General features: G+C 28.2%; 4 protein-coding genes across 4 annotated transcripts; 2 read left to right on the forward strand and 2 right to left on the reverse strand.

Moving 5' to 3' along the window:
* Nucleotides 1–1,808: 1,808 nt before the first annotated feature.
* OCT59_001457 (uncharacterized protein) lies at nucleotides 1,809–4,136 on the forward strand (the record flags this gene model as incomplete). The annotated part of the gene is made up of 4 exons (XM_066139584.1): nucleotides 1,809–1,947; nucleotides 2,049–2,561; nucleotides 2,694–3,449; nucleotides 3,562–4,136. The coding sequence occupies 4 exons, from the start codon at nucleotides 1,809–1,811 to the stop codon at nucleotides 4,134–4,136; spliced, it is 1,983 nt and encodes a 660-aa protein (XP_065988978.1).
* Nucleotides 4,137–8,333: 4,197 nt separating this feature from the next.
* Nucleotides 8,334–9,608, forward strand: OCT59_001458 (uncharacterized protein; the record flags this gene model as incomplete). The annotated part of the gene is made up of 1 exon (XM_066139585.1): nucleotides 8,334–9,608. The coding sequence occupies one exon, from the start codon at nucleotides 8,334–8,336 to the stop codon at nucleotides 9,606–9,608; it is 1,275 nt and encodes a 424-aa protein (XP_065988979.1).
* A 245-nt stretch (nucleotides 9,609–9,853) lies between these two features.
* Nucleotides 9,854–10,180, reverse strand: OCT59_001459 (uncharacterized protein; the record flags this gene model as incomplete). The annotated part of the gene is made up of 1 exon (XM_066139586.1): nucleotides 9,854–10,180. The coding sequence occupies one exon, from the start codon at nucleotides 10,178–10,180 to the stop codon at nucleotides 9,854–9,856; it is 327 nt and encodes a 108-aa protein (XP_065988980.1).
* A 3,379-nt stretch (nucleotides 10,181–13,559) lies between these two features.
* Nucleotides 13,560–16,723, reverse strand: OCT59_001460 (uncharacterized protein; the record flags this gene model as incomplete). The annotated part of the gene is made up of 3 exons (XM_066139587.1): nucleotides 13,560–14,749; nucleotides 15,041–16,464; nucleotides 16,596–16,723. The coding sequence occupies 3 exons, from the start codon at nucleotides 16,721–16,723 to the stop codon at nucleotides 13,560–13,562; spliced, it is 2,742 nt and encodes a 913-aa protein (XP_065988981.1).
* Between the last annotated feature and the right edge of the window lie 6,661 nt (nucleotides 16,724–23,384).

The following is a 23,384-nucleotide window of genomic DNA, read 5'->3' on the forward strand; positions in this document are numbered from 1 at the left end:
CGATAAAAATTTTGCTAAGAAACCATTATTAACCTGTTAAACCCTTTAAGTAACCTGCTATCCAACCGTTAAAACCCGTTAAGCAACCCGCTATTCACCCGTTAAAACCCTTTATCAAACCGTTAGCCAACCGTTAGTCAACCGTTATCAACCTGTTAACCAACCGATAAAAAACTGGGTTAAACTTTCCTTAGCAGGTACCAACCCGGGTTTGTATTTCTCTTAACAGGTCAACCCGTGTACCCGTTAAGAACCTGGGTCTGAACACTAAAAATTGTGATAAAATAAAGATGTCCGCTATGCTATTGGTAAAGCTCTGAATGGGTCAGTTTGGTCCGGATTATAGACGGTTCGGATTAGAGCTGAAATCCGTAAGAACCGAACCGAAAAACTGGCAGTTCGGTTCGGTTTAATCTGATTTTTATAAAAATGCGAAAAATCGAATAGCTAGCCATCTAGTGATCGTACAAAGTCGAGCCATATATCATTGGATTCGTCTCACTGAGACGCGTCGAATGGTGGTAAGATCATGTCTCTAGCATCGATAGATCACACGTTAACTCACGCTAAATGATTTATAAATAATTGGAATTAGCAAGCTATCTATCGGTGCTAGAGGCATGATCTTAGCACCATTCGACGCGTCTCAGTGAGACGAATCCAATGAATATAACTTCGTCCGTGTACGACCACTGGATGGCGAATAATATCAAGTTTCGCATTTTTTTAAAATTTTCGAGCATTAAAAATTAAAAATTCCGATACATGAATTTATTCGTCGTCCAATGGTCGTACAAATATGAATTAGGACTCATTGGATTCGTCTCGATGAGACTAGTCGAATGGTGGTAAGATCACGTCTCTAGCATCGATAGATAGCTTGCTAATGCCAATTTTTTATAAATTATTTAGCATGAATTAAAATACGATCTATTAATGCTAGAGACATGATCTCACCACCATTCGACTCGTCTCATCGAGACGAATCTAATGAGTCCTAATTCATATTTGTACGACCATTGGACGACGAATAAATTCATGTATCGGAATTTTTAATTTTTAACGCTCAAAAATTTTAAAAAAATGCGAAACTTGATATTATTCGCCATCCAGTGGTCGTACACGAACGAATTTATATTCATTGGATTCGTCTCACTGAGACGCGTCGAATGGTGCTAAGATCATGTCTCTAGCACCGATAGATAGCCTGCTAATTCCAATTATTTATAAATCATTTAGCGTGAGTTAACGTGTGATCTATCGATGCTAGAGACATGATCTTACCACCATTCGACGCGTCTCGTCGAGACGAATCCAATGATATATGGTTGGACTTTGTACGATCACTAGATGGGCGGCTATTCGATTTTTCGCATTTTATAAAAAATCGGATTAAACCGAACTGAACTGCCGGTTTTTTGGTTCTAATACCTGAACCGAACCGAACCGAATTTTGAGCCAGTTTCGGATCGGTTCCCCGGTTTAGCCCGAACTATTCGGAGCTTTAATAAACACGCTCGTGCTGTATTAACATCAATTCTGTTACGTGTTTGACTAAATTGGTTTCTGCAATTGAAAAAAACTGTTCGTAAGGAACAGACGTTGACATTATAGCTAAGTAGTCCTTTGCCATTTTTGATAATGTTGGGTATTTAATAGAATGGGTTTTCCACCATTCTAAAGGTACTATTTCATCACCTGGTGAGTTAGAAGTAAAATAAAGTTCCAATTCATTTGAAAAAAAAAACTCTCTCCTGCATAAATCGATTTTCATAAGAATCCGCAGCAAAATAAAATTTACTAGAAATATGGGTATAACACCGTCAAGAGAAGACTTCGTAGCCCTAGAAGGATACGCAAAAAAAAGCGAAGAAGAGCGCAGAGCAATAATACAAAACGCGGGAATGGAAATAACCGATAACGACAAAGAGATAGCACAATTTTTGGGTTCGAAGACGAAATACTAGGTTGTTTTATTAGGGGAATAATCACGATATGCTTAAGACACTTTAACAACCAAAGAACAAAAGAATTTAACGAATACATAGAAGATTACAAGACAGCAACAAACGATATGATACAACAAAAAACTGTAGAAATGAACGAATGGGCCCGACTAAAAGAAGAACAATGGAACATCAAAGAAGAATATTATTTCAAAAATACATCGATAAAAGCGCACCAAATACAAACCGAACTAGGAGCGGTAGATAATGAAGACAGGATAAGGATAGAAAAACAGGAAAAAGAGAAAATTATGAATGAATGTAGAAAGATAACTATGAACAACCTCGACGAGAACAGCGACAAAGACGAAGAGATAATTCAACATACGTGGGAAATAGAAAGCAACACACCCAGTGAAGAATCATGGGACGAAGGGAAAATGAACCAAAAATACCACGTTTACAACAATGCATCACACCAGACAAATGAAAACACCAATAATACTTCGAGAATGCAGGTCGAGAATAAAAATAGAAATTTTACAAAATCAAGAGACCAATCATTAACAATGGCGATCACTGCCGATCACAACATGGGAGAAAAATCTAATAAAAGTAAAGAGTCCGTGCATCAACCAAAATCGGAAAAAGATCTGAAATATTTCGCAGGACTTTTTACAGTCCAAATAAGGGATGGATAAACTGACCAATCGATAATAGAATATCTCAACACCAATAAAATTTTAGAATATCACGTGAACACACTAGGTAGAACTACTCATCACGGCAACGAATACACGTACTTAGGCTTTTTCACAGAAGCAGCGAAAAACGATTTTATAAACGACGGAAGAATATTGGGAACGATAGGAAAATTCAGAGATCTAGAATGGTTAAATAAATTGAACAAAACAATCATCATATCAGCAACCGGAATAGACGGAGAAAACACAGATATCAACGAAGTTATCCAAGCAATAGAAGACAAATTAGGTAAACTCAAAAACATAACACAAAAAACAGGAAATGGAAAATGGATAAGTATGAAACTAGAAATGGACATTAAATGTACAGAGGACGAACTATTTAACACCTGGGGAGTCCTAGTCAAAAACAAAATGATAAAAATCGAACCAATGAATTACAAACATCATATAACCAAACAACGAGGAAGAATTATGGCGGAAATACTCGATATACCTAACGAAATCGATGAAACAACATTCTCAAAAATACTTAAAACTACCAACGCAAGATATTGGTTCAAAACCAACAACAGGATGAAAGGAACATATAACATGAAGATATACTTCAACAACGATGAAGACAGAAAACAAGCAATTAACAAAAAAATCAAAATCGACGGAAAGATTTTTACTTGGTTTTTTCGGACTGGACCGGGAAGACAGAATAATTTTCGTAATGAAAGAAGAAATGATAATGGATTTGGCAAACGATTTCAACAAGAAATGTACGATGGAAAAAAGACCGGAAGATCCAGATGTAATATATGCAAAAGGAATAACCACATCACAGACGAATGTTATTTCAACAATAGAAACAGAACACATGAAAACAGAAGAAACTGGAACGACAACTGGAATGAAACATATAGACATAGAAAAGGTAGATACGACAATGAAGGAAAGTTCAGATATGACACGCAACAACAACAATTCAGTGATCACGACGACAACAGATACAACGCCTACACCAACAGAGGAAAACAAATACACTCAAGAAGAAGATTCAACGACAACATTAACAGAGAAAATGGCAGAGATGAGACTAGAGGAAACCGACAAAGTTTTTACCACCAACAACAAAGATATAATGGATACAATAACCATAACAACAACGGTCACAACACAGAGAGATACAACGAGAATGGAAAGAACAACTACAACGGATACAACAGAGATTGGAATGAAGGAAACAGTTCCAATGATAGGCGTCGAATGGCTAGACGCTATTGACTGGCAACTATACCAAAACACAACAACAGAAGAAGAAAATGAAGAAAAAAGAGGCGTAGGTGAAGAAAATTTAAAAGAGAACGAAGAGGAAAACATCACAACAAATAAAACAAAAAAAGGAAAAACTTACATAAAACAAAAACAACAAGAAAATAATAAGAAAAAAGAAAAACATAACAAACTAAAAATAGGTTGTATAAACGTAAGGGGATGAACGATACAAAAAAACAAGGCGATATAAGAAAATTTTTATCAAAAGAAAACTGGGATATAGCAATAATTAATGAAACTAAACTAAAAGAAGCAAAAGGTAAATATATATACAATGGCTGGGATAAATATAAATGCATTAACAGTAGCTACAACAACGAAAACAACAAGAATGGAATAATAATAATGATAAGAAGAGATATCTACGATAGAGGATATAAGATAGAAACAATCAACGGTCACGTGATTAAATTCGACTTATTATTCAAAGGAAATCAGAAAAACATAAGAATCATAGGAATATATAATCCAAATAACGACAAACCAACTACGAATAACATAGAAAAACATTTGGCAAAATGGATGAACGAAGCAATAAACCTAGAATATGAAACGATAATTTTGGGAGATTTCAATGAATCAGCCAATAACAAGAAAAAATTAAAACCGTTAACAAACACAATCAAGAATCATGGCTTACAAGACATTCACGAAAGTTTAACAGTAGCGGAAGATAGACTAGACACTTGGAAGAGTGGAGACAATTCATCCAGGATAGATTTTATTTTCGCAAGCGAAGGCTTTCAAGAAAGTATTATAAGTCATGAGATACTAGAAATAGAAGACTTCGACACAGATCACAAAGCACTAACAGTTAAAATAGAAATTAAAGAAAAATTAGGAATAAACAAACCCGGATTTATGAAAGAAATAAAAAAGGAAATAAGACACATAAAATTAGAACAAGAAGATTGGAAAGAAATAGCAGAAGAAGTAGAAACAAGATTAGAAACGTTAGACCAGAATACAACACAACATTTAAATCGAGAAATGATATGGAAAACGATAGTAGATATATACGACGAAGAAAAAAATAGACAACTAATTAAAATCAGAAAAAGAAAAGAAGATTCAAAAAAAGAAAGAGACGAAAGTTTAATGAAAACAAACGAAGAAAGATTAGAGGAATTAATCACAGAATACGAAAACTTAGAAAAAATTGATACGATAGAACATGGAATCAGTAAGATAACAGATAAAGTTATAAAGAAATTATGGCAAGATAGAAAAGCCTTTCAATACAAATATAATTTCAAAGAATTCGAAGAAACAATAATAATAGAGCAATGGGGAACAACGGACACAGGTAAACACAACGCGGTAAAACTAGGAAAATTAATCAACATACATGATAGACTCGAAAAAAACATTGAATACGGAATCACGATAGATAAACTAAGAAAATATAGAAACCGCAAAGAGTTAAAAGAAAGAAGAACAAAAAGAGCAGAAATTATGAGAAGCCTATATGTGGAAATTAATAGCCTGAACATAGAAATAAACATAAGAAAACGCGAAACGTACCTAGAAGAAGACATAGGAAAAATGTTAAATAGAATTTTAGAAAAAAAGAGAGAGAAAATTAATATGACAGGATTAGTAATAAAAGAGAATGGAAGAATCACGATAGAAAAAGACAAAAAAAAGATAAAGGATAAAGTATTAAAACATAACAAAGATTGGACAAAGAAAAGAGAAATAGACCTAGATGAACTAGAATATGATCCGGAGTGGAGAGAGATCTATACACCTAATGAAGATATAAACGAAAATATTTACAAAAATCTAATGACACCGATAAGGATGGAAGAACTAGAAAGGGTATTACAAAACCTAAAAACAAATAAAGCACCAGGATCAAGTGGTATAACTTACGACTTTTGGAAGAAAAGCGGAAACCTAACGAGGAATTTATTATTAAACATCTTTAACGACAGCATGGCCAAAGAGAACGTAACGGATGAATGGAAAAAAGGATTTATATATCCGATAAATAAAACTTCACGTTCAAATTGGAATCAAGATTTAAACTTGACGAGACCGATAGTGCTCTTAGAAACGGCAAGAAAAATTTGGTTTAAAATATTGGTAAATAGATTAGGCGAAATTTTAACAAAAGAACAGATTTTGACAAATACGAATTTTGCAGCACTAAAAAACGAAAGCACCCTAGAGCCAATAAAAATCATCCAAGCAATAATAGAAGACGCTAATAATTACAAAAAAGAAGCATGGATACTATTGATGGATATATCCAAAGCTTACGATTCAGTAAACACAACAATGCTAAAAAGAAGCCTGGAAAGAATTAAACTGCCACCAAATTTTATTAACATAGTTATGGACGTCAATTTAAATAGATTTAATAGGGTGCTAGTAAACAACGAACTTACAGATGAATACCATGTAGAAGACGGTATCGACCAAGGCGAAGTATGGTCACCGATACTGTGGAGAATTTTTTATGACCCGCTTTTAAGTAGATTAAATGAAATGAAAGAGGAGACAGGTTACAACTTTTACGAGGAAAAATTAATCGATAATAATAAAAAAGATAAAGAAATACTTGAAATATCGATTAACGTTACGGCATTTATGGACGATACAACGCTTATCAGCAAAAATAAAAAACAATTAGAAAAAATGATTGAGATATGTCATCAATTTTTTAATATAAATGACATAAAAGCAAACGTATCGAAATATGAACTTATAAAAATAAATAATGATAAAGAAGAACTTTTAATTAAAGGAGAATCAATCACAAAAACAAATAGTGAAGAAGGTAATCGTTACTTAGGAATATTTTTTAGATACGACAACAAAAGAGAAATATATAAAAAGAAAATAACATCAATAATCAATAACGCCTGCAATATATTTAATTGGAAAAGATTAAACGAAAAACAAATCATAGCGGTTTGGAATATAGTTATTATACCAAGGATAGAGTATCAGCTGGCAGCCATAGTCCTAAAGAAATGGGAATGTGAGAAATTGATGACAAGAATAAATATGATAATCAAAAAAAGAGCTGGCCTAGCAAGATCAACTCCAAATTTTATAATTTATGATAAAGACATTTTAGGTATAAAACATATTTACGACTTACAGATGGAAATGATATGTAAGAATTTGCTTTATCAGGCGAATGGAAATTACAAATTACAAATTTTATTTAAAATCAAAATGATCCAAGAACAGAAAAATATATGGACTTCGAGATGTCCCGGAGAAATAGAAATAACAAATTACAGGAAAAATAATTGGATCATATCAGCTCTAAAGGCGTTAAATAACGAAAAAAATTAAAATATGTAATCATGAAATAAAAGATTTTAGAGAAAGCCATAGAATCAAAGGAGGAAAGACTGACCTAATTGATTTAATGGAGTGTAAGGATTTTATAACAAGTACTCAATCAAGAAAAACAAAAAAAATAATGTTTTTAGAAGACATCCTAGAGGCGGACGGTATCACTTTACTAAAATGGAAGCATTTATGTAAAGAAAGAGGAAAGAACACGAAAGGAAAATCGCCTAAATGGTTTAAAAAATTAGAATTGAAACTAATAGCAGACGAAAGTGGACAAGTAAGAAAAATAAGAAACGAGTTTATAGGACAAGCACAAAAAGAAAATATTCACATAAACTATTTTGATGAAGATGAAAAATCGGACAAAAATAGTATTGTAACTTGGAACGACTACGGAGAATACCCGATATTTAGTATTAATAAAAAAAAATCGCAGAGTAAGAAATACAAAAGAATAGGAATACATTTAGAACTAGACGGAGATAGTTATGATCTAAACAATTCGCCTCAACTGAAGAAATGTCAAGGATGTTTTAGAAACATTAGTAAAAAAAAGGGGAGCAACGAATGTCTAATATACATAGAAAACGAAATCTGTAGAAATTTAGATAGAAGAAAAGAAGAAGACTATATTAAACCGTACGAAACTCTAAATAATATTATAAAAAAGAATGAATGGTTACGAACGTATACAAAAGAAGATAAAAAAGATGAGTCATTTAACAAAAAAATAGAATTAATCGACAAAATAATTAACACGAATGACAAAAATTTTCTGGATATAATCAAAAACAGTATTTTCGAAGAAGAAGATAATTTGATTTCGATTACAAAACGAAGATTTTGTTTACTAATTAATACAAACAAAAAGAAATGGGAAATTAACAATAAAGGTAAAAGAGTTTATCGATATAATGTAGTATGGAAAATATTTGAACTGAATTACGAAGGAAAAGAGAGCGAGGAAGTGATCCTACTAGCGAGCTATGAATGTAATTACGAAAACGAATTCAAAATTATTCTTAGATGTATAATTCTAGGAATTATGATAATAAGTGAGAATAGCGAATTAATTTTAGGAATAAACGAGAAAGTCAATAGACTAATAATTGAATTTACTAATAATTTTAGTAATAGGAAGAAAATAGATAGTGATTACTATTTAGAGCTTTTATTTTTAGAAAACTTTTTAGAAACAAATAATATTGAATTAATCGAAGGTAAAGAGAAAATACAGAGAATCATAAAAGAAAAAAGAAAAGAGATGCAGGAAATGTTAAAGAACAATAAGATAGTAGATAAGATAAAATATAATTTTGAATTAATAGACGAAGGTTTAATTACGAATGAATATAATTTAATTTGGAATAACAAATTAATAACAGGAGGATTCCGAGTTTGGAGGAAAGCAGTGACATTAGCAATTTGGAAAAATGAAATTTTAAACAGCGAGAGGTTAGAAGATCTATTTATGTACAATTATAGAAACGAATTTGACTGGATCGCAAGTCTTGAATTTATTAGTAATAGAGTTAAATTTTCGCAAAGACAATGTGGTGATAGAGACACAATTGAACGCTCATACAGAATCAAAAATTTACTTAAAGAATTGCCCACATATAACACTTTATTTAAAAAAAACACGAACAAAATTGATACAGATAAATGTATAAGATGTGGGAAAATCTTCACAGAAGATTGGGAACACATATGGATATGTGAAGATAACGATATATCAATTGATGAAATCATACGAGAATCACCATATAATTTCGAAAAAGTTTTGGATAACTCTAACCAAACCGAAGAACTAGATATCTTAAGAAACTACAATTGTGAATTTATTAATATAATAGAAAGTCCTTCAAATATTTTGTTGGGGAAAAGCAGAAAATGGGAATTACTAAGAGGGATTTATAATAATAAATTCAATGATTTATCTAAAGAGAAAAAAATTAAAGATCTAATCAAAAAGCTTTGGATGTTCACGTATGACGAGATTAAGAAACGAATATGGATACCACGATGCGAAGAAATTAAAAGATTAGAAGAAAGAGAACAAATTAAAAAAATAGATCTTAGAAGGAGAAGAGCCGCAAACGATGATATAGTAGAAGATGAAATCGACAAGGATATATTACCAGGAAAAATGAAAAAACAAAAAACAAAAGAAAATTTAGTTAAAAAAGAAAAAAATACAAATATAAATAGACAAATTAGCTTAGTAACGTTAGACAAATTGAAAGGATTAATCACAGAAGGTATTAATATAGCTAAATCTTGGAATTCAACAATTAAATTAACGAACGCTCTAGTTTAGATTTAGTTTAGCGATATTTAGATATAGCGTGAAATTTTTATTATGATTTTTACGATAGATTTAGGTGATTTAGGTATAGTTCGATAAATACTTAGTTATAGGGTTTGAATTTTTCAAGCTCTAGGTGTTTACTTTTTAATTATGTAATTTATTGTATAAATTCAAATAATTAATAAACGCGTTACTATTTAAAAAAAAAAAAAAAAAAAAAAAAGTTCCAATTCATTTAAAACAGGCTGTGGAGTTTAATTTGGTGCTATTAAATTGCGAAAAAAATTTCTTGTTTCAATTGCCGATAAATTCATTAAATGACGCTGAGAAGTCTGAATGGGTTGAGATAGTATATGAGTATCATCAGATTCTCTATAATTGGTTATTGCTCTACGAATTGGTTTAAAAATATTATTTTGAGACATATCACCATATGCTAATTTTTTATAATGGAAATCAAAAAAGGCTGGAACATGTAATACCTTACTTATTTCATCAAAATAATTTGTAAAAACATAGTTCATTTCATCTACTTGGTCTTGTAAAATAAAATTTTCACCTCGAGATTGATTTAAATGCATTCTAATACCTTTAAAAAATAATTTAACTTCACCAATAGTTGGATAACTAAAAGCAGATATCACTCTTGTTACTGATGCAAAAGGAGCTAATAAGTCTGCTAAAATGGTAAGTATATTCCATTCTTCTTCATTTGGTCAATTATTTGATAATGATGTAAGATTTGATACTAAATGAGCCAAAAGAGGTTTAATTTCTAATGCTCGATCTATTATATAGAATGTATAGTTCCATCTTGTAGTACAATCTGGAAGTGGTACTTTAAATTTAATTTTTTCAACTTGAAAAAACTCCTTTAATTTATCCATTTATTTAGGTGAATTTCTTACTGTACTAATAAATATATGCAATTTTTTGACACAATTAAGAACTATACTTGTATTAAGTGCTGCTTTAACAGCAAAGTTTAAAATATGTGTTGTACAGCGATAGTGGCAAAATTCTGATAAATTAAGATTTTCTTTAATCAGTCAAGTCGCAGCTAACATCTTTACTTCATTGTCACTAGTAATTCCAATTAATCGATTTGCAATATTTAATTCTGAAACAATTTTGATAATAGAATCTTTAATTGCTAAAGCTGTGTGTGGTGAAGGAATATACAATACATCTAATACAAAGTAATCAAACTGCCAATCATCTTTTATAAAATGAATTGTTACTGCCAAAATACCTAATGAACTAATTGTTGTCCACATATCCATTGTTAACGAAATTTTGGAAGTTGAAAGTTGAAGGTAGTTTTTTATTTGAATTTGTGCATTTTTAAACTTTTTCATTATCATTAAGGTTGCTTGCCGAAACCTAGGGGTTTAGGCAAGATGGCGTTTTGCCGAAAAGCGAAATTCTGCCAAAACTATATTAAAGTTATATTAAAAAACTGGCGAAACTTTGGAGAAAGGCAAAACTGCCGAAACTTATTATAAATGCCAAAACTGCTGAAACTCTGACAAAACTATAATAAATCTATAGTAAAATTTTGACAAAACTAATCGTAGGATTTTGAAGAGGTTTAGACAAGTAACCTTAATTATCATAGTATCTTTTATTATGTGTCGAGATGAAATTTTGTATTTTAGTTGAATAGATGTTATAAATTTTTTAAAACTTTGATTTTCAACAATGGTAAATGGTTGCTGGTCTGTGATAATCCAATTAACAAAAAATTATGCTTTTCTTGTTGTATATCAACTGTCCAGAGTTTTGCATTAGATTCAACTTGACCTAAGTCTTTATATACATCAAAATGTTTAGCTTTTAAATGATGTTCGAGAGTTGTAGTAGAATTGTTTGCAGAGAAATGGCCTTCACAAATATGATATAAAATATAAGTTTCAGTTTGTTCATCATCTTTTTCAATTGTCTTTTTTTCAAAATGTTTCCAAATTCGAGCTTATCTTAATTCTTTAGATCTAATACTAGAAGTTTCAGTTTCAGTTTCAGTAATTTCAGTTCCTCTTTCAGCCATTTCTGTTGTCATTTCACTATCTCTTTTTTCATATTTCTCATCTTCATAATCAATAAAAATTTGATCTTCTATAAAGGATTCATATGGAATAGAGTTGTAATTATCCTCTTATTCTTGCTCTTCAGCCATAATTCAAAAAAAGAAAAAAAAAATTTAATAAAAAAAATTGCGATGGGAAAAATTTTTTAACTACTGTGCAAGTTTAAACACAGTGATGCATTTTTGCATAAATACAACTAGTTTTATCATGCTTAACTCATATTTAGCTAAAAGGTTATGATTACCAAGTGTTTGATTAAACGAAAATGATCATATGATTGTCACTAATACAATAATAGTAAGTGCATGACATATGTGATGATCATAAATCCAGGTGATTTGTAAAAAAAAATTTATATTAAAAATCATTCCAATTAGTGTTCATTTATAAAACAAGGCTATTCCTAATAAAATTAAGGAAGAAAATCTTTTTTTATTTGCAAAAAAAAGAAAAAAGACTGATCAGTCTTAAAAAAACTGCAATCCTTAAAAAGACTGATGGTCTTATTATATGTGATACAGACTAAAAGACCATAGTCCTACACTAAGATGAACCAGTCCGTCTTTTTATGATGTAGGACCATAGGACCACGGTCTTCTAGGACCGATAACCATCTTTATATAATATATAATTAATAAATAATGATTATTGTCACATAAATTATGATTTAAGTTCTTTGTGAAAAAAAATTTCATTAAAATAACTTCATTTTTCATAAAATTAGATGAAAACTAAATTTTCAGTAAAATTGCAGCCAAATTTGCTTGCAATGTTTTACCATTTAAGGGATAATTGTATAATTTATAATAAAATTTGAACTTATATGATGATTTTGTATAAAACTTCTAATAAAATTAGGTGTATAAAGTTATATTAAAATTTTAGATCTGGATCTGATTTGTATATATATTCTTTGAGATCCTGCTGTGACTGATGCTTATTTTTTAATATGTATAAATGTATAATATCAATTCAATACTTTAGCATTAATTATAAATTATTAAGATGATGCTATAGCTTTTTTTATCAAATTTAATATTTAAATCATAAGAAAATACAGCTAAATATTTGAAAGATTCCTATATTTTTATCTTTTAGAATAAGTAATTATTTAATATTTAAATAGAAATATTATTTGATTTATTAATATTATTATATTCTTGTATTATATACTTTATTAGTTATTATTTAATATTTTAACATTTGAAGAATCAACCAAAATCCATATAATCATTAATAGATTTATAATCATATATAGTACCAGAAATTAATTTAACGAAAAAATAAAATTAAATTTAGATTTTTATAAGGGTTTTGTTTTTTATCGCACCTGCGTTATGTCGCACTCCTATAATATGTTACATATAAAAGTCAAAAATAACATTCTAAATCCCTTTTGTTATATTATAGAGCGGTCAAAAATACGCATAGTATAAGATTTCTTATAATACGTAGTAAGTGCATAGCATAGCGGACATCCCTATTTTATCACAATTTTGCCGATCATTTGCCGATCATTTGTTGATCACTATTTTATCATATCACATTTAATATTAGATTTTTTTTAAAGTTAATCTCAGTTATCTCAGCATCCAGTGATCAGAATTTTATGATTTTTAGCTTGTTAGAAAACTTAGAACTTGATGAATCCGATCATCTTTATTTTACAAAATTTGGAGTTATATATCTTGAGATATTTGCATTCGGAATCTTCTAATTATTTTATTATATAATTTATCTTATTAGTTGGAGTAATTATACAATTATAATTCATTAATTTTCATTAATCAAAATAAAATATTAATTTTTATTATTAAAAAATTTCAATAAAGTGACTTTTGCAATTTAATAAAAATTATTATATTAATACTAATTATATATCATTATAATTTAACCATTGTTGATACATTATATCATATTGATTTTCTACATCACATTCTGTTCTTTCTAATATGTTTTCAATATTCTCTTCTTCATCATTTTCATCATCATTATTATTTTCCTTTTCAAATAAAGGGATTTCATTTTCTTTTAATGATGTCGACAATCTTTGATCCAAACTCTTAATATTTTTCTCAATTCCGGATGATAAATAATCAAAACAAAAATTACATTTATCATCATATAAAGTACTTAAACATTCTTTATGAAAACTGTGTCCACAAAGTAAAACAATTCCATTAGATAAATCTATACTATTTGATAATAAACAATTATTTGCATCACAAAATTTATCATCTGCTGGTATTTTTTGTGTATTCCAGCCTAAAGGAAGTACCTTTACATCCACTTCAATATCAAAACTTGGAAGATAAAATTTTGGATATCTATCATTATTAATTTGTTTTGTATTTCCTATATTCTGATGAATCTTATCAAATATTGAGAATAAAAATAATGAAACCTTTTTTTCTAAAGATTTTAATTCTTTAATTTGAGACTTAGCTGGATTTCTCAAATTAACAAAAGAATTTTTAAAAGGATTATTATTTCTTTCAGCATCAATAATTTTTGCTTTTTGTATAATTTGTAACTCTGAATTTGATTCTGCTGTTTGATGCCTTAAAGAGCTATGAAAATTTTCAACAAAATAATCATTAAAAATTGGTAAATTATTTTTTAAAATATTAATTATTGGATGATTTTTTGAAGTCCAATAAAATACATCACTTAAAAACATAAGTGGTGCTTTATTATAATTATGTCTTCTCAATCTTTGAAATAATATCCAAATTTTTACAGTACTTTCTAAATATCCTTCAAAAAATCCACTTCTAAAAAGTATTGCATATATATCCAAAGTAAGTGGAATAGAATTATCTAATAAATCTATCATCATTTGATATTCTGCATCTTTTAAATTTCCAAATCTTTTTGTAACAATATCACGAATATTTTTCCATCCATGATAAGTTAAATGTAAAATAAGATTGATTACTGTTTGTTTTGGTTTTTGAGATAATATTTTTTTATCTCCAAATAAGTTATGATATAGCATCTCAAAAAAGAAATGATATGTTTGAAATAGTATTTCTCTGCTGTTTAAAGAGACATGAAGTGGACCTATCATAGGAATTAAATTTAACACTTGCTCTGGAACTCCAGAATTAATGCCTTTCTTAATTCTAAGTGTTATAGCTCTTCTTATATTTACTTGTCCTGGCCAATCAGCAATTACAGGAATGATAAAATTATTTAAATAATTTTCTTCAATATTTTCTAATCTTTCAAATGCTTTAAATACATAATCTAAACATTCAATATAATCCTTAGTACTATGTAAAGGATGCAAAATAAAGTCTACTAATTTGCTATTAGACATTGATCTTAATTCATGGTAATTTTGAATTCTACCATCATAATTATGAATATTAAGTAGTTCAACTCTATTTTCATAAGAATCTTCAATTAAAAAATTTTTCCATAATTCTTTTTGCATATAATAACTTTTACCTAATTGATTCATAAAATTATTTTTAATGTTATTAATAATTAATCCAGAATCAATTCCTTTAGGATTATGTATTGAAAAATTATTTAATGAATAAAATGGTATTTTTGGAATTTTAGTATTTGTATTCAATAATATTGTTACAAAATGATAAATATTGTGAGTTTGTAACAATGTTGGTTGATTACGCCTATGAATATTATGGTAATCATCTATATTAAGAATAAACATATTTTCTATATTTTGTAAACAATAATTATCTACAGTTTGTTGGTGTTCATTTGAAATAAAATTTTTTTTACGATTTACTGTTTTTCTTGTTACTGAAACTCCTATATTTGCCAATGTATCAATAGAAGAAGAAGAAGCTCCAGAAGTTTCCAAGTATGATCCAATATCAACTTTAATTCCATTAATATATTTATTATTAATGCTAGCTAAAAAATAACATAAAGAAACTAATTTTTTTTTGTTGTTATTATTTGTTGTTTCAGATTTAGTATTAGGATTAGTTCCAGCATATAATTCATCAAAAAATCCAATTAAATCTTTATCAGCTGTTTCTAACATAGTTTTAAAAGCTATTGGATCATAAATAGGTTTAAGATTTAATCTATGTTGATTATTATAAAGAATATTAGACATTTTTATTATTTTACTACTTAATTTAATTTCACTTGAAATTTTTAATTGTGTCATAATTTCTTGATAATCTGATTCAAATTGTTGTAATTCTTCTCCAGTATATAAGATATCTTTTCTAAATAAATAAGTATGATTTCCTATTTTTGATATATTGTCATTATTATTTTTTCTAGAAATTGGTGCTTTATATTCTTCAGTTTGTAAATATTGAGAATCTTTATCAGTTTTTTTTTTACACATACTGCAAATCATTGCAAGTTCATCTAATTCTAATACTTTAATTAATCTTGTTGGAACTTTTTGAAGACTAAATTGTTTGCTTGTATTTTTTGATTGATTTAAGTATTCATCATGTTTTGGATGTTGACAAGTTTTTATTTGTTTAGTTTCTATTGATTCATTTTGTATAACTTCTATTGATTCATTTTGTATAACTTCTATTGATTCATCTTGTATAGCCTCTATTAGTTCATCTTGTATAGTTTCTATTGATTCATCTTGTAAATTATCATTATCATTTAAATTGTTTTTTTTAATTGGAATAGGTGCTTTGTATTTTTCATTTTGTAAATATTCAGAATCTTTATCAGTTTTATTTCTACACATACTACAAATTTCTGAAGATTCATTTAATTCTAAAACTTCAATTAATCTTTTTGGAACCTTTTTAAGATTAAGTTTGCTTGATTTTTTTTTGTATTTTTTGATTGATTTTTATATTCATCATGTTTTGGATGCTCACAACTCTTATTATAATTAATATTTCTAGTTTCATTTAAAATAAATTGATTGTAATGTATTTGGCATAAATACATTCCAACTGAAATAATTAATTCAGTAGATTTTGGTATTTTAGTGTTATAAGTGATTGGCTTTATTCTTCCATTACATTCAATGGAATCAAAATTGCAAATATTTGAAAAAGTAGAAGTGTTATCCATTTTTTATATTAAAAATTATGAAAGTATTTAAAAAAATATTGTTTTTTTATTTTAAATTGGATTGGATTTTCTAATTTTGCTAAAGCAATTTTTTTGTCTATTTATAAAAAAACTGATTAAATATAACACATAGAAAACTTTTAAAATAATTAATTTTATCTTATATTTTTAAAATAGTAAACAAAAATAAATTTTAGAAAATATATAAAGTTTTAAAATCAAATAATCATATATTACTTAAAATTGACTAAATATAACATATAAGTAAGTTTTGGTTTCAAGCGAATTAGAATGCCATTTTTTTACCATATATTTCTAAATGGTTAACAAATATATAATGAAAATTTCAAAGTTGGCTTAAAAGTCTGTGGCTTTGTACAAAACTTTGAAGTCTAAAAATTGCAAATTTATTAAAATTGACTAAATATAGTATATAGGTAACTTTTGGTTTCAAGCGAATTAGGATGCCATTTTTTCACCATATATTTCTAAATGGTTAACAAATATATGATGAAAATTTCAGAGTTGGCTTAAAAGTCTGTGGCTTTGTACAAAGTTTTAAAGTCTAAAAATAGTAAATTTCCTAATTAAATACTAAAAATTTATATATAAAATTAATAAATATCAATTTTAGTAATGAAAAAGGTTTATTATTTTATTCTATATCGTTAAAAAACTTAAATTTATCAATTTTTATAGCCCGGCCGAATGTATATCGGTGTAGCCAAGCCAGATCGGCCGATTTTATATAATGTGATAATTCATAATAGAAATACAAAATCGTGAATATCTTGGCATCTAGTGATCCAAAATTAATGAAAATACCACCATTTGACTCGTCTCGATGAGGCGAATCCAATGAGCACAACTTTATCAAAATTGGATGACTGAATTTCGAGATATTGTTTATTGAAGTTTGAAAAATATATACGATCAGCAAAATGATCGGCATGGCGATATAACATGCTCATGCGTTAAGTGCATAAGGTCTCACATCAGGATTTTTAAAAAAAGGAAAATCTTAACGAAATCATGTGATCAAAATGATCGATATAATTAATATATAAAATTACCAAAAAAGGAAGATACGACATATTGCAGGCGTGAAAAAAAATATATAATATAAAAATCTTACACACTAAAATAATTTGTATAAATAGTTATTTTTCTAAAAAAAAAAAAAAATTACTATTACAGTCTGGGATTTTATCATAAATGGAATCATTTTTAAGCATTTTGATTGGTAGTGATCTTACCATTTTTGTATATGCCGATCAAAGAATGTTGATCAGAATATTCTATGACTGACATCGCTACATTGATCGTTCGAAATGATAAAACTTAGATAATTTTATTATTTTTTCTAATTTATTTCTGTATTTGAAAAATATATTTTTTTCGCCTAAACTACATCTATATCATCTAATTCACTATCTATACTCTGCAAATTTCGTACCTCTTGTAATATGGCTAGCAATTCACTTTTCTTTTTAGATCCTATTCCATGGCACTGCTTGCGATAGTGTTCAGACCCAGGTTCTTAACGGGTACACGGGTTGACCTGTTAAGAGAAATAAAAACCCGGGTTGGTACCTCGCTAAGGAAAGTTTAACCCTTTGCTTTTATCGGTTCGGTTAACGAGGTTGATAACCGGTCGACTAACGGTTGGCTAACTAGGTTTGACAAAGCTTTTACCTAATTTATGAATAGTGGGTTGCTTAACGGGTTTTAATGGTTGGATAGCGGGTTACTTAAAGGGTTTAACAGGTTAATAATGGTTTCTTAGCAAAATTTTTATCGTTTAAATCATTTATTATTTTAATATTTTTATTACTATTATTATTATTTATTTAAGTTTAAACATCCAATGAATGTAATATTGCAATAGAATATAATTTCTATTCATCAGTTGGATAAATTGTATCAAAATTTGATGCATTTCTTTTTAAGAACATGATTTTTTTGAATAAACTTGGTTTCATACGTGTTCTTTTATTTGTTAATAAATTTCTGGCATCAGAAAAAAGACGTTCACTCGCAGTTGAAGTTGCAGAAACTGCTAAATATTTTTGTGCAAGGTTACGTAAAATAGGAAATTTATCCTGTTTTCCATTCCACCATACAAGTGGATCTGACGCAAAAGGAATTTCATTAAGTTGTAAATATTCCCCAACTTCATCAAGAGCTATTACATTATCTTTAATAAGTCGTTCCATTAGTGATTTTCTTTTGAATGTGCTGGATGAGCCAGATGTACTGGATGCATCAGATGTACCAGATGCTTCAGGTGTATTTTTTTGATTATTTTTTTCTTGTTCAAATAGAGTTCGTAACTGCTGCTCAGTATGAGATTTTTGAATTGATGAAGTAAAATCAAGACTTTTAAATCTAGGATCAAGTATTGAAGAAATTAAAGCATCAGTAGTAATTGTAGGATAATACTTAATTAAATTTGTATATAAAATTGATTTAATTTCATTAATTAAACCATAAGTATTAACTGATTTATTAATATCATCATTTGGTATTTCATCTTGATTCTCCTCATCAAATGCATCACCTGTTTCTTCTCTATTAATATTTTGTGAATCAGTTTCAAGTATTTTAATTATTTCTATTATTAATCGTGAATGTAAACTGCTTGTCACATATTTACTTCCTCCTAATTCCGTTGTTGCATCTGCAAATGTTGATAATACCTCTATTATATCAGCAAGAAAATCCCATTCCTCATCTGTAATCATTATTTGCTTTAATCTTTTAGCTTCTTTTTTTGTATCTAAATCTGTACTAATTGAAAGAGTATTAGATAAAAGCTTAATCCATTCTTTCAAATATATTAAACGTGACCAGGCAAGATAACTTGAATTCCAACGAGTGGCCACGTCATTAACTAATCGAAGATATTTGGCTGTATCTTTGGCACTCTAAAAAAATTAAAATTTAATATTATAATTATATATAAGAATTTATAAATTATTATTAAAACTTACAATTTGTTCATTAGATTCTAAATTTTCATCTTTATTTGCATTTGGATATTTTTTTTGAATATCTTCTAGGCGTTCAGATTGTTTGGGACGCATAAAAAAATCAATTAATCTTTTCACTCGTAAAATTAATGGTTTTGCTGGGATTAGCCCTTTTCCAATTATTAGTTGTAAAGTGTGTGCCCCACATGCTTGCCATTTAATTGAATTCATATCCGAAATGGCTTTTTTCATATTGGCAGCATTATCAGTGGTGATTACAAAGACTTTTTCTCGTAATTTCCATTCCTCTAATGTTTCTTCTAAACTTTCTGCAATATGCTGTACAATGGAGATAACGAATACGATTAACTGTTAAGGTAATTTCATTAAGTACAAAATTGGAATCAATATAGGTGCAAGTTACTCCAATATAACCTTGCCCATTTTTCACGATCCACATATCTGTGGTTAATGATACACTCTTTGCTTCCACCCTAATTTTTTCAATTAATATTGGCAATGTGGATTTATAGGATTTCGAAATAATTCTCTTAATTCCTTTTTCATCTGGAATTATAAAAGCTGGATCTAATTCATTAATCAATTTACGAAATGAAAGACTTTGTACTACGTATAATGGTTGAAGATCTTCAGTTATCCAGTTGGTCAAAAATTGGCGAAGTTTACGTTGCCGACTTTCTTTATGCTTATAAGTATGAACAATAGATGTAATTGTTGACTGATTTTTCTATATTATAATAAGATTATTAATTAGTTTTAACAGCACATAATCCACATATAATAAAAGATTAAGAAAAATACCAACATTCTTCATTCTATCATCATTTGTTATATCATGTTCCGATGATAAATGATTAATCACGTTACCGGTTGAACCATCATTAACATGAATAGCTTCACATTTTTTTCCATCTGCACTTAAAACTTTACACCTCTTAAGTGGTTCTCCTTTATCACTTGTTTGTTCATTAATATCTACTTCTTCAAAATATTCCCACGTCCAACTTGATTTTTTTCGACTACTTTTTGCTTTCTTTGATTGCGGCACTTCTTCAGGATTTGAAGGACGAGAATGATCTTGCCTTATATCAGTGATATCACTCATAATTATAAAGAATTAACGATGTGTGTGATAATATATTAATATAAAACGTAATATAAAATTAATAAAAAAAATTAAAAAAAAATAGTCAATTTTTTTTGACGATTTTTTTTATTTGATGTGTGTGATAATACAAAATGTAAGATAAAAAAAATTTAAAAAAAAATATTTTTTTTTTTTGACGATTTTTTTTTTATTTAATGATTCTGATTTCTGATGATCCGATGATTCCGATGATTCCGATCTATCAGGTTATAGACAATTAGACAAACACATCACAATGATCACATATTCACATGAAAATTCTCCAACCCATTTAGCTAACCCGTTTAAACCGTTAACCCAATAATCCGTTACAAAACTGATACCTGATATCATTTGGCGGGTTAAACCAGTTGTACCCGATAGTCAATTTTCAAACCTGGGTTGAACCTGTTAGTTAAAATTTAAAACTGTCAACCCGATATTAACGGATATCCGTTATAACCCGTTAATAACGGTTTACGGGTCTGAACACTAATAATTTTAATGATCATTTATCGATCATTTAAGAATCCCGGACATTACATATACAACTCAATGGCAACTTTTTTGCAGATTGACCTAAATTTCACAAAAAAAATCAGTTTTTTGCGATTATCTTAGCATCCAGTAGTCCAATTTGTACGAACTTTTTTTTGTTTTGTAGCTCTCATTGAGCTCTACAAAATAAAAAAAATCCGCATGAATTGGATTACTGAATACTGAGATAATCGCAAAAAACAGAAAATAAAAAAAGAGCAAATGGGTTTTTTTTGGCAATAAGTCAGTTGTGAGTTCTATAAGAGATGTCTGGGATTTTATCATTTATTCAATTTTATCTCTTCACTATAATTAAATTGATTGGCTTTAGTTGAAAATTCTACATATTAATATGTACTCAAATTTTACAGTCAGCTTAATATTTATTTAAGTTTACTACATATTAAATTTTATCAAGATTGCATCATTATTGGGCAACTTTTACTAGTAATAACTTTTTAAATTCTAATAAAATGTGTTTTTATGAGTATTTTTTCACAAAATTTTAAAGACTATTTATAAAAAAATGAACAATATAATTTTTAATGATCAAATTTATTGTTTAAATAAATAAAACAAAAAAAATTCTTTAAACAGTTCATAAAATTTTGCCAAAATTTTTTCCTAATATATATTTTAAAACATTCTTTTAATAATAACTTTTGGTTTATCTAAAATTCTGCTGATTTATTTTAGCCATTAATTCTTGAATACCTAAATCAGTGTTAGGCAATTGGACAATTGGATGTTTTGGACATTTGTCCAAAACCTATCCAAAACTTGTCCAAAACTAAAACCTTTTTTTCATTGGACAGGTTTTGGACAGATTACATGACAAAAAATTTAATTTTGGCCAGAATTATGATTAATTTTGGCTAATTTTAATTTTAGTTCAATTATTAAATTACTTCAAAAATCTTTAAATATTAATTTTTAATATTATTTGATTTTATATTAATTTTTTATCATTTAATTTATATTAAATATTTAATTTTAACATTATATTTTTATTTTATTTTTAGTTTCAGTTGATAAATATTAGAACTCTTGAGCAGTTTTAAACTGTCTAAAACTATGTCCAAAACTATGTCTAAAACTGGTTTTAGATAGTCCAAAATTGTCCAATTAAAAAAACCAATTGGACAAGTCCAAAACCCAATACTGCCTAAATAATATATTTTAAAAATTTCAAGTTTCACCCATAAATCTGTGGCTTCACCCAAAACTTCAAAATCAGGTTAGCAGATGATTGGCAAATGATTGGCAATTATCAAATTATTGGAAATTTTGATTTAAGGCTAATCTTGGCAATACATTTTTTTTTACCATAATAATTTTATGGCAATTTCTATTTGTATACGGAACAGAATGTTTAAACATGGGTCATATTAGTAGATTAAAAATGGCATTCAAAACCTTCTTTAATGCCTTAAATAAACTTGCAGAGCAGGTAAAAATACATATATTTATCTGTAATATAATAAGAATAAAAAGTCAAAGAGTATAATGTCGGTAGCATTCAATTTCAAATTAAAAAACAAAAAATTAGTCTATTAAAAATTATAATTATATGACCCGTGTACAAACACTAAGGATGGTCATCGGTCCTAGAAGACCACAGTCCTATGGTCCTACACCATAAAAAGACGGACCAGTCCGTCTTAGTGTAGGACCGCGGTCTTTCGGTCCTGTATCACATATAATAAGACCGTCGGTCTTTTTAAGGACCGCAGTCTTTTTAAGATTGATCGGTCTTTTTTCTTTTTTTGCAAATAAAAAAAGATTTTCTTCCTTAACTTTATTAGGAATAGCCTTGTTTTATAAATGAACACTAATTGGGATGATTTTTAATATAAATTTTTTTTTTTACAAATCACCTGGATTTATGATCATCACATACGTCATGCACTTACTATTATTGTATTAGTGACAATCATATGATCATTTTCGTTTAATCAAACACTTGGTAATCATAACCTTTTAGCTAAATATGAGTTAAGCATGA

Source organism: Rhizophagus irregularis, chromosome 1 (genome assembly GCF_026210795.1).
Source record: "Rhizophagus irregularis chromosome 1, complete sequence".
NCBI classification, from domain to species: domain Eukaryota; kingdom Fungi; phylum Glomeromycota; class Glomeromycetes; order Glomerales; family Glomeraceae; genus Rhizophagus; species Rhizophagus irregularis.